The sequence below is a fragment of the Mchenga conophoros genome, linkage group LG3 (assembly GCF_057382185.1).
Source record: "Mchenga conophoros isolate Kocher_MC1m ecotype Shallow Benthic linkage group LG3, M_conophoros_male_GT1.1, whole genome shotgun sequence".
Taxonomy (NCBI): domain Eukaryota; kingdom Metazoa; phylum Chordata; class Actinopteri; order Cichliformes; family Cichlidae; genus Mchenga; species Mchenga conophoros.
In genome coordinates, this window is record NC_140528.1 from 54,146,431 (window position 1) to 54,158,463 (window position 12,033).

The window sequence follows — 12,033 nt, forward strand, 5'->3', positions numbered from 1 at the left end:
GTAATCAAGAATTGTATCTGTCGTTGGGCATTTCTGGCTCAACTCTTTCTCTCTCCTTGTCTTCAGACATTCACTTTTAATTATAAAACAAATCTTAGAAAGTTTCTCAACTTAATTTTGGTGAGTAAAATGGTATTATATCAGTCTGTTACACTGTTCAACTACTGGAACTTCTTCTTGTCTAAAAAAAACTAACCTTGCTAAAAAACTGCGACTGAAGCTTCAAAGAAAACATTGTGTGAGGTGTGTAGCTATCTACATGATTTATCCACACTCTAGGACAGAGTTCATTTTCTCAAGGGCCTACATTAGAAACATGGTGCGGCCCTCCACAATAGTCCCATGTGGACTGTTGTGGAGGGCCGCACAAACAACATAAGGAGATCAAATTAATATTAAGTAGAATTTAGTTGAGCTTACTAGTGCGGCCCAGTTTCTCATGTGCGCCCTCATGGGAAAATTAATTACTCACCTCTGTCCTGGAGTGCATAATAATGACCTACACAGCCGTTGTGACCTCACCCACTATTTTCTCCATGGGTGCCTAGGATGAAATCGTAATTGTTTTCATCTGAATTTAACTCCTAGTAATCAGACATGCTTGACGCAATGCCTTGCTGTTCGTTCATTACATCCAATTTAAAAATACTCAAGCCACCAGAAATACACTGAGCACAATTGCTTTGCGTAGTTTTTTCCCCCATGTCTGTAAAAAACATAGTGATAGAGCATTAAATTCTGTAAACACAAGGATAACTCGATACAAGAAAGTGTGGTGTCACAGTTCGTAGGACTTTACGGTTCAAAACTCTGCAGAGTGTTTAAATCGTATTAGCTTATGATGCCGTTCACATAAAGTCAGCAACGTACATGAACTCATGATGTAAAACACCAGGAGACAGCAGTCATTATAATACTGTATATTTGCAGTCAGCTCAAACCCAGAGAACAGTGACAGACTGAGAGATCATCAGGAGAAAAACATAATAAAACAAAAATCAAGAAAACGCTGAATGTCATTTCTATCTACACTTAATATCCCTTTAAGCCCACCCACCCTGGCCCAGCCCTCCCCCGTTCCTCCCGTACACTTTTCAAATAGTAATTCAACAAATAAACAAAACACGCAGTGGAATAAACAAAACTTCAACACAGTCTGCACTCTTAGTAGGTCAGAAAATCAGGAAGTGTTTGATGTTTCAGGAGAGCGTCTTCACCTGCGGTACGTTTGATCACTGAAAAGTTCTCAAATCCAACAGAAAAGGAGCAAAACTGAATGAGTTATAGAAAGTTCATAAACCTTTTTTTTTCAGGGCAGTTAAAAATAATAATAATAACAACAACAATAATAATAAAATAAACTCCCCATCTTTAGTTTGACAAACAACAGAAACTGTACTAACACTTCCTGGTAACAGGAACGGGCATCAAAATGTGAAAAGGTCAAATGTAGAGGAAGAGAATTCGACATACTTTTAGGATAGTATGTGTCTAAAAATCACTCCATTGCAATAAAAAAACAGTTTTTGTTTTTTTGCATTTTGGTTTTTTTTTTTGTTTTTTTGTTTTTTTTTTTAACTCTTGCATTGTTTCATAAACTGATTCCATAGGTTGTTTTAAGGGTGATAGAAAATACTTCATACATCGAAAAGCTGCATCCAACATTTTCAGAGTAATGTCTCCTTTACAGAGAGAGGGAGAGAGAAGACGTCGAAGAGGTAGACGGGAAAAAAACAAGTATGAAAGAGAGGAATTGGGCAGTGGGAATATACAGAAGGATGGGAGGGGTTTAATAAAAAGGATTAAAAAAAAATAAGAGGTAGAAATGAAATGAAGAGGTGGTGGGGAGTTCATAAGAGGGGGAAGAAAAGGGAGAGTTCAAGTTAAGGAGTGTATGGAGGTTAAAATAAGCCAAACAACAACACAAACGTTTTCCCATGCATTCTTTTCAGTCCCTGTACGGAAAATAAAAATTAATGAAACACAAGACAGAAATAGCCTCCCAAGTTGTTTTCCTCTTTTCATCTTCAGTTTGTTCCTTCCTGATATTTTATACATGCCTCCCTTTTATTCATTTATTTATTTATTTGTGTGTTTTTTGTTTCTCTTGTCCAGCGACACACTTAGAGAGTGAGAGTTGAAACTTTTTAGCTCCTGCAAATCATCAACAGCCTTGGAATTTTTTCTTTTAACTGATTTTTCTAAATTATGTCCAACCATGTTGATTCTCATCTGTCCGAATTTGAGAGTATGTTGACGTCATCCAGCCCAGTCACATCTTGCTGCCTCTTTTTTTTTTTTTTTTTTTTCAAATCCTTGGGAATGACTTTCAGTTTTCAGTTTCGGAAACAAATGAGGAACAAGTTCTGCTGCAAGGACAGATAAAGAGGAATGAATGGAGTGAAGTTTGTCTAAAAAGAAGAAGAAGGAGAAAGAGAAGGTAGAGAGACAGGCCCCAAAGTACGTCCAGATAGGGAGTTTGTCTCTTAGTAGTCCCATTTTTATCATAGCAACGTCAAAAAAAGGTCGCTCTGCAGCAAAGATAGAGTCCCGCCTGGGGAGGTCATATCTGTGGTGATCCAGGCTGCCGTGGAAGTGGGCTGGTGGAGTTCTTCTGTGCAGGGCCGGGATTCTGGAGGCGGAGTCTCCCTCTAGAACATCATGGGAGTCTTCAGAAACGGCCGCGATTCTAGGCAAAAACATAAACATGTCATTTAAAAAAGAAAAAGAAAAAAAAGGTAGCACATGCAGCTAGCATAGCACTCAAAGATTCCTGAATCAACAATTATTAGAATTCATGGGTGCAATGGACTGGCGACCTGCCCAGGGTGTAACCCATGTGTCGTCATTTGACTGCTGGGAAAGTCTCCAGGCCTGCCACAACCAAAATGTTTGGGAAAATGCTAGAACAGCAAATATCTTGGTAAAAGTATAAAACTGAGTGTGTGTGTGTGTGTGTGGGGGGGGGGGGGGGGGGGGATCCTTTGGCACAAAGTCAGAAAACTCTCAGCTTCCATCATATTTGACTGGTGATTCCAGCAATCCCTATATCCCAGTGATAATAAATTTAGATACTACCTTAAAATAACTGAAGAACTTGTTTCTTTGGTAAAACATTGATAAAGTTATGGAAGTGATTGTATCAAACTAGGCAACTATTTTATTTTTTTAATTATTTTCATTATCTATTTGTATCTTGTAACCCAGCCACAAGCCAGTGATGGTGCTGATCCCAAACCCAGATAAAAGGGGAAGGCTGCATCACAAAGGGGATCTGGCATAAAACCTATGCAAAACCAAACATGCAGATCATAAAGAAGAAGATCTATGTGCATCTTGTATCTGTCTCCTTAGTAATGTTTCAGTCCTAGGTCAGCAGACTGCAAAAAGCCCAGGTTATACATTTAGATGGTAGAACAATAATTTGTTTGCCAGACCTTTAAAATGACATTAATGGAATAATTTAATGAGGAAAAAAACAGCTTCACACACAACTGGCAAAATATTAACCCCTTAACATCTACCAGGCCAAACACTTAGGGATAACGTTGGAGATAAGTTGCTCTTTAAGGTCAAAGTTATTTTCCAAAACTTGTTTTGGAAAATAACGAGTTCTTCTTCTTGACTAGAGTTCTTCTGCGATGAAATTTCCATTTAAGTCTGCCAAATGGGGGAAAAAATCCTTATAAAGGGGTAGATGTGAAGCTAAGGCCGCTGTTACACAGGCCTAGGGACCAGTCTGTGACCTCCTGGAAACCACCAGTCATTGGGGGGAAATGTGTATCCCCTGACACCAACCACCCACGTGAATGAAAGTTTCGATTTTTTTTGTTCACCAGTTGCTGAAGTCTGTGAGGATTCTTGGCTGTTATGGCATCACTTAGGGGTCTGTGTGACTTGGACGTAACCCATTTCCTAACTCTAAATGCATTGCTACAGAGCAGATGAATGCTAAAAGGTTAGCCAGTTTTAAATTGTAATGATGTTTTTTTACCTTCTTAATGCAATACCTTGAGCTAGTTTGTCTGACCGCCAAATGTGCCAATGGAGTGATTTTACATACTGCAAATCCGCCCGTCCAGCTACTGCAAAACTGCTCAAGGAGCTGAACATTCTTTACTGAGCAACAGGTAAGCTGTACAGTGTGTATATGATGCACTATGATCATGGTTCAAACATGGTTCTAGTAGATGCACCCATGGTATCAGCTTAAAAATCTTTCTCGAGTCATCATTTTCACAAGATTTTGAGAAAACTTGAGCTTGACTTGAACTCAAGGTCAATGAGGTTTGAACTCTTCTGTGATTTTCAGTAGATGCATCTATGCTATTAATTTGAAAATCCTCATTCTTGAGTTAGTGTGTTCACAATCTTGGTGATGCCAGCAGGGTGATGACAATAACAAAGACTGAACACTATAATTAACTAAAGGGAGGAGAGGCTAAGAACTGCTGACAATAAAGCTGGGAATCAACCTCAGTATGTAAATCATCAGCAGGTAAAAATGGGGAGCTGGTATGGCCAAAAACTTGTTTTTGTTGTTTTTATTTCCAGATTGAGAAATTGGCTAATATTAAGCTTGGGAACGACTACACTAACCTAAAACAGAAATCCAGAAGGTGGTGACACATTATCCCTGCTTCTTTCCTTCCTCCGCTGTCATATTTATACTCCCTGAAGGCTAACTCAGTAAACATTTTCCTCCAAAAATTGGCCATATGAATTAAAATTTCCACTTGTAGCAACTAAAATTGAGCTAAAGTGTCTTTAAGCGCATTAAAAATGCAGAGTTTAAAGTCTAATGAGACATTTGCACAGGAACTTCACCCTTTCTTTATGATCATTAAAGCAGGAAGTATTTTTTCTTCACTTGTTCTCCCTTTATGCCGTTTACGACAGAAATCTCGTCTCTCCAATTTTGCCAGGGTCGACTCTCCCTCCTCTCTTTTTTCTCTCCCTCTCATTTCACCTCCGTCGTTCTCCTTCCGCTCCCCGTAGTGCTGTTGCTGCACCCACCCACACAGGAGCACGTGCGCACACTAAAACCCCGAACACACGCATGCATACAACAGGAACACACACACGTGTGAAAACCTTCCTCTCCCTGCGGTGTCATTGTTTTCTGCGAACGTTGCAAAGTGTTTACATTTCTGCATAACAGCAACCATAAACCTGCCCTCCCTCCTCTTTCCACCCTGCACTTCTCTTTCTCCTGCCCTCTACTACCTTACTACTTTTTTTAAGCTCTTAGTCATCTTCCTGCCCTCTCGTTTTGTCCTCTGCTCATGATTCTTTGTTATTTGGATATGAAACAGACCCATGGTCTCTGTGTTGGACTTAAAAAAAAGAAACTTTCTTAAATTTTCTCTTTCATCTCGCGCTCGCCCCTCGTTTCCTCCTTCATATTCCCTGCCTTCCCTCCTTTTCATCCCTCTCATCTCCTGCCCTTCCCTATTTTTATCACTCCACAATCCACTCAAACCCCCTCCTCTCCTCCTCTTTCATCCCTCTATTCTACATGCATCCCCTCCTCCTCCTCACCTCCCCTCTGCTCCCTCCTGTCCTCTATCTGTTACTCTCATATTATTTTTATCCCGCCCCATTCTTCTCTCTGTCCTCTCCTGTCCTTTCTTTTTCTCCTTTAGGCAGCAGGTTTGGCCCGGTGCTTAAAAATTGTCCTGCAACTTAAAGAGTGGAGAGCCGCGCTGATCCCCTCCGACAGTGCTGTCCTTAAAACTCGAACCTGTAACTTCTTCCAGTTAAAATATCAAAAACTTTCACATCAGCTTGCTTTTCTATGGCTGCGCTCATTTTTCCACTGTCCACTGGAACTAATCTGTTTTATTTTTGACCTGTTATTTATTCTTTGTTTGGTGGAAATTTTGAAAATGTCAATTCCAGGCTCCCACAGTTCCAGGAAATCTCTATAAATGTCTTGTTTTGTGCATCTAGCGGTCCAAAAGACAAAAAAACAGACAAAGCAGCAGAGCCTCACGTTTGAGCAGCTGCACCCAGAGCGTAATTTGAGATTTTGCCTGAATATTGAACTTATGTGTAAAGATTCTGCATAAGGAAGTGCGAAATTATTGGCCCCGCAGCCGAATTCATCCCAAACGAGCCTAGATTCGCCTGCATTTGTGGCCCACAAGGGCAAAAGCAGGCATTTGTTTTTTATGTACGGTATCATTGAAGTAAAGGGCTTTTTTGAAAGTATAATAGTGTTTGGTAAATTCGATGTCCATCCATTCGTACATCCATCCAGCTTCTGACACTTATCTGGGTCTGGGTCCAGAACAAGCCCAGACCACACTCGCCCCACCTTCTCCTGCTCATGTGGGGAAACACATGAGCATGTCTGCACCAGCTGAGAAACAGGTCTACCCCGGGGCCTCCTCCCAGTAGGACATTCCTGAAACACTACTTTGTTTTGGTCACACACACACACACACACCCAACTGACAACTACCCTAAAATGTGTATTCTTGGAGGTTGCTGGTAGTCACTATATGAAATTGGTTGCAAAGAAGTAAACTGTGTTGCGCAACCTCTTTGTGACTTTGGCTTCAAACTAAAAGTTGTGCGTTATTCGATGCAACAGTCTCCATTCTATTACCCATTTTTCCCAGTTTTGCTCCCACTCAGCGAGTGTTTGCAGACGTGATCTATCGAAGCGACAATCTGCTTCCAACCAAAGCAATCTTAAGGAGACTTTTGGTAAGCACTCCCTTGGTGACCGATTTTATCTATCAACACTCAGCAAATGCCAACATCCTCAGAGGTTGTCGGGGGGTTGCCAACCAGTCTCTAGGCCTGCGTGACTGAGACCTTAGGTAGCACTTTACTCACTGTTCATTTATTTAGATTACAGACCACTTAAGAATGTAAATAATGTAAGAGTATATACATTCACAATAGCAAATGTAAGTTCAAAGTCATACGTGATGTATTACTGTTTGACTGAACTGTGTGTGTCTAGGAAGAGCACAAGAGGCCCACGGTCAGGAAAATCAGTCCATGTTCCAGGGATATTTGTGGGTCATGGAGTTGGAGACCCAACGGCCAGGCACTCATTCCTGGTAGACTACTTTGAAGTCCACGGCACAGGTCTCAGTTTGCAGAGTCACGAAAAAACAGTTAGGACGTCCGCACAGACCCTCAAGCTCATTTTCTGATGATCAAATTTACATTTAGTTATTATTAATAAAATTAACGCAGCTTAAGTCTTTCCCCCATAAAGTATAAAATGTGTATTTAATGCCACATGATGATCCTCCCTGTACCCTTAATGACAAGTATGTATTTTGAGTTTTAGACTGTTGGGTGGAACCAAATGAAACCTTAGGCCAACGACATCGTGCTGGGCAAAAATGCTTTCCAATATTTTCCTCGAGGAAAGAAAAAACAAATAATCAACAAAAATACATCTGTAATAAAAGTAATTGTTACTTGAAGCCCTTAATGAATTGTCTAGTACTTAATCATTCTTACAAAATAGCACCAAATGTGTCCATCGCATTTTTCCCAAAGCCCAAATCAACAAATCACTTGTTTTGTTCACGAAACGCCCAAATATTCAGTTCAGTGTCAAAGAAGACAAAAGAAAACCAGGAAGCTGTGAATTACTGGCTGTTTCTGCTCCAAACATTCATTTACAGACTAAGAATAACTCGCTTTTTAGCACTCGGGTTTCCTTTTTCTTCTCTGATGTTTTATTACTGATTTCTTTTCTTCAAATTATTATCTGCTAAAATAAATAACAAAACATGAAGCAGCTGAGTCTTTGTGAGTCTGAGTCTTGCCTTTTTGTAACTGCTTCGGTACATTTCCCTCTCACCTCTATCTGTCACTATAAAATACACCTCCAGCCCACGCGTGTGTGTGTGTGTGTGTGTGTGTGTGTGTGTGTGTGTGTGTGTGCACGCGCGTGTGTGTGTGTGTGTGCGTGTGTGTTTGCTGTCGTAGTTAAAAATGACGCTGACCTGCCTTGTTAAAAGTCTATCAGCAGGGTGGAGAAAATGTCACCAGGTCTCGGAACAAGGTCACATTTTTCAACTCCGTCCCAAGGAACCTGCTTAGTCTTCCTCCACCTTCTCCACTCCTCCTCCTCCTCCTGCTGTCCTCCTTTCCCACCTCTTCCTCTACTGCACCCCACTTTTCCTCCCTGGTTTGTTCATCTTTTTTAATCCTCACTGTTTCATTTCTTCTCTAACCCTTCCTCTGCTCCCCCTTCACGTGTCTGGGACTCCATATAAAAACGATGTCCATATACGCACGGACACCTTCTCATCCTGCTCTTTCCACCTAACATCTGGTATCCTTTGATTTTTTCCCTCTTCTTTTTCCACACATTTACTCTTATCCCTGTCTTCCTTTGCTTTTTTTCCCCTCGCTCCATCAACCTTTTCTCCCTGCTTCATTTTACTGCTTTTAACTCATCATCCTCTTCCTTTCTTCTGCTTACTTTTCCCTGTCCTTTCTTTTCATTCATTCTGACATCATTTTCCTCTTCTCTTTCTCCATCTCAGTCAAACCTTTCTCCTTTTTCTCCATCCTCCATCCTATTTGTCCCTTCTCTTGTTTGTTTTCACTCCACACCCTCCTTCCAGCCCATATTTGCCTTTTCCCTCTCAAATCCTTCCCTTTTCGCATCTCTCTTTTTCCCAAATCTCCCTTTCTCTCCCATTTCTCTTCCTACTTTTGGCCATGTTTCTATTCTATATTCCTTCAGTTTTCCCCTTTCACCATCTCAATCTTTTAACTTCCTCCTTCAGAGCCTCCCACAACCTCTAAATCTTCTCCACTTTCTTCGCCCTCTCCCCCTTTCTAACTTCCTTTTCTCTGTCTTAATTTCCCTCAATTCTTTTTTTTTTTACATGGCCAATTAGCCTGGTCAGCTTTTAACAACCAAATGAAACGGATCTCACTTCCTTTCTTTTTAACCCTCTCTCGCTTTCCCTCCCTTGCTTATCGTTTTTCCCTCCCTTCGTTCTCTCTCTTTTTGATTGTAATGCGATGTCTTTCTTTGTATTCAGCACTTTTCTTCCTCACTCGTTAATTAAGAGTGTGGAAGGTGAGAGAGGCAGGGGAGAGGTGTGTGTGTGTTTGTGTGTGTAAGTAAACCACCATAGGTGCAAAATGCTTTTATGGCAGGAGGGATGAGTGTGTATTTGTCTATGTGTGTGTGTGCAAAGGGGTCCTACTGGGCCAATCAACATTAATGAAATCAGGTGGGTGTGTGTGTGTGTGTGTGTGTGTGTGTGTGTGTGTGTGTGTGTGTGTTTGTTTGTCGGAGTGCTTGGCTTGCAGAAGAGAGGGGATCTAAAAGGGGTCTAAAGAGGAGTGAGAGCTAATTAGAGTTCCCTGTCTCACAAGAGTGTGGATCAAACACACACAGAAATGCACAACTACAGGTACAGAGCACACACACACACACACACACACACACGGTGTGCGCCTGTAGATATTCATTTATACACACGCAGAGTTTCAAGTGAAGGTTTTCAATGTCAGGGAGGACTGAGCACAGCTGGTGGAAAGAGGACAACACATGCATACTAACACAGACGCACACACCAGCGCTGTACTTGTGAGGACCCTCATTGGCATAATGCACTTCCAAACCAATAACTCGGACTTGGACCTTTCCTCCACTTCAGCTCAACTTTTCAACCCCCTCCACCTGAAAACAGTCAGACTCCAGCGCCGCTTCCTTCAGGTTATGTTCATCTGCGGCCGGAGGTTAAAGTGGGCCGGACCCATCCGCAGAGGTGCACCTTTGATTAATAAGTAAATAAGTCTATTATTTATGAAACTGCCAAACAAAGTAAAGCAAGTTCATTTTTCATGCGCTACAGCCTGCCGTTCTTTCCACCCAAGGCCACGGAGATGCTCAACAAATCAGAAACTAATGTCACCCCACAGTCCCACCCCGCAACCAACACACGTCCTTTTAACAGTCGGCACTCGTTTTATCCATTTTCATCTGTGTGTGCCAAAGATATCACCGATTTACTATCGCCTCTTTAATCCCAATAGTAGCCATGCTCTTATTTTGAAAGAGCCTAGACTTAACAACCTAGCTCCAGGCCTTCCTGTCTTGTGTTTTTCCTTAAGGTCATCTGATCAGGTCGCCGTTATAGTCTCTCATCCTGGACCACAGCTGGAGATGGTGGTGGTACTTATTCTGCTTTGCAGCTTTAGTGAGCGACACTCAGGAGCACCATCAGTCCAAGAAGGTGGACTTTGTGGAGGTGGTGGTACTATGTATTTTTCTTTAAATTTTGGGTGTGGCTGCTCGCATGTCTTACCGCCACCACCTCAGCGTCAACGGCTGTTACACACCAAGCGCATTGTGAAAAAAACAAGAATATTAAATTCTGAACTTTTCGGATCCGAAGTTGTTCAAAAGTGTTAGTTTTTGTTAAAAATTCATCATCAAAAATGCACACAAATAAAAAAATGAAATCGACATCAAGCATTAATGAGATGGTCCTGATGGTTCTAGACAAGAAAATTAAGAAATTGAGATTCTGGGTTCATCCAGTTCCCAGGAGAAGGCAGCAGCAGGGAGAATCTGATGGCTTGATCCAGCAGTTGAAGCTTTCGTACATATTTCAGGATGTCAGTGGAGCACTTTGAGCTCAGAGTTGGGATCACATTTCAGGAGGCAGAGAGCGATTTGAGAGGTATAATCAGTACTGTTGCATGTTTTGAGCTACGAGCACACCTGTTGCCTAATGCAGTGGTCTGATTGGCCATATCTGTTTATTCTGAATTTGTCCGGTGACATCACGTGGTTCGTGTGATTAACAGGTGAGTCTAAAACATTTTTAGCTTGCCTAATTGTTATGCGCCTGATGTGCAGAGGCCTTAATTCAATGGGAAAAAAATCTAATCTACTCAACAAACATCACCAAACAAATGTGTGTCCATCTGTTCTGCTACACAGCGGCACTGTAGCTGTATTTACAGAGAGTTTACAACATTACTGGATGTAAACTTTACTTTTAAAGATGGAGAGAGCTGCCAGAAGGACAGGGCAGCAGAGGATGTCCTGGTGCTTTTAAGGATAAAGTCTGCTCATCAACTTAATCTAACAAAGTGGAAGAAATTTAAAGCCCACACGAGTATTGCCATTTATTTACGAGTTACATTAATCAGACAGGCTATATAATGTGTTGTTAAAGTTCCATTTTGGCTCTTTTACATGGCATTTGCTTATTCATTTTAAGCCGGAAAGCAGCCATGAAACTACGACAGTCCAGTGACAGTATGACAGTTATGGAAGCTTGTTTCTTGTTTGCATAGATAAGCTGAAAATTTAGGTTATTATCTCAAAATTTAGAGTGAGGAAGTTAAAACTTTGAGATAATAACCTGAAATTTTGACTTGTGGATGGGTAATTACAGTGGTGCAAACAAGCTTTCCCACCATACAACACAGAACGGAGCTGGCTAAATCCACAAAGTGTAGTAACCCCCAGAGCGGCAGCAGTAGCACTGGTCAGAAAACAGGCATGTCACTTTTTCCTAAACTGCCAAATCCCACTTTAACCTTCTATTTGACTAAACTGTCGTCTCACTTTCAGGCAGCTTGAACTGAAGTTGTCAGGAGGAGTGCAGAGCTTGCGACTCTCTCATTTGAGCCCAGGCTGGAGTTAAACGCAGGTCACGAAATCAGTTTTGCTCGGGTTAGACACGACTGTGGTTTTAGTGAAATATAAATAAACTCACTCTGGAATTTGTCTTTAAACCAGACTTGGATCTTTTCTTTAACCAAGTGCTGCTGGCATCTAAAAATAACTCGCCATATGTTTAGTCTCTGCAAGTCTCAAAATATGCTGATTAACCTTACTACAGTCCTTTTAAAATGTGTTTGCTGTGAGTAATAACAAAGAATTTTCTAAATGACTAAGCTTTTAAGAAAGTCTGCACTGTATTAAAATGTCTTCCACTGAACAGCTCACTACTTTTGAAGAAATGCAAACTCGAATAAATGCAAGTTTTGACTTAAAGATTGATCTTTCTCTTTGCT

The 12,033-nt window shown here is 41.2% G+C and overlaps 1 protein-coding gene across 1 annotated transcript in view; it reads right to left on the bottom strand.

The window, feature by feature from the left end:
* Positions 1 to 1,539: 1,539 nt before the first annotated feature.
* The window catches only part of dachb (dachshund b), a 117,928-nt gene continuing 107,434 nt past the window's right edge, over positions 1,540 to 12,033 (bottom strand). Inside the window, exon 12 of the mRNA XM_085263234.1 lies at positions 1,540 to 2,689. Coding sequence (XP_085119360.1) covers positions 2,652 to 2,689 — 38 coding nt within the window. The 3' untranslated portion in view covers positions 1,540 to 2,651. The remainder of the gene's footprint in view (positions 2,690 to 12,033) is intronic.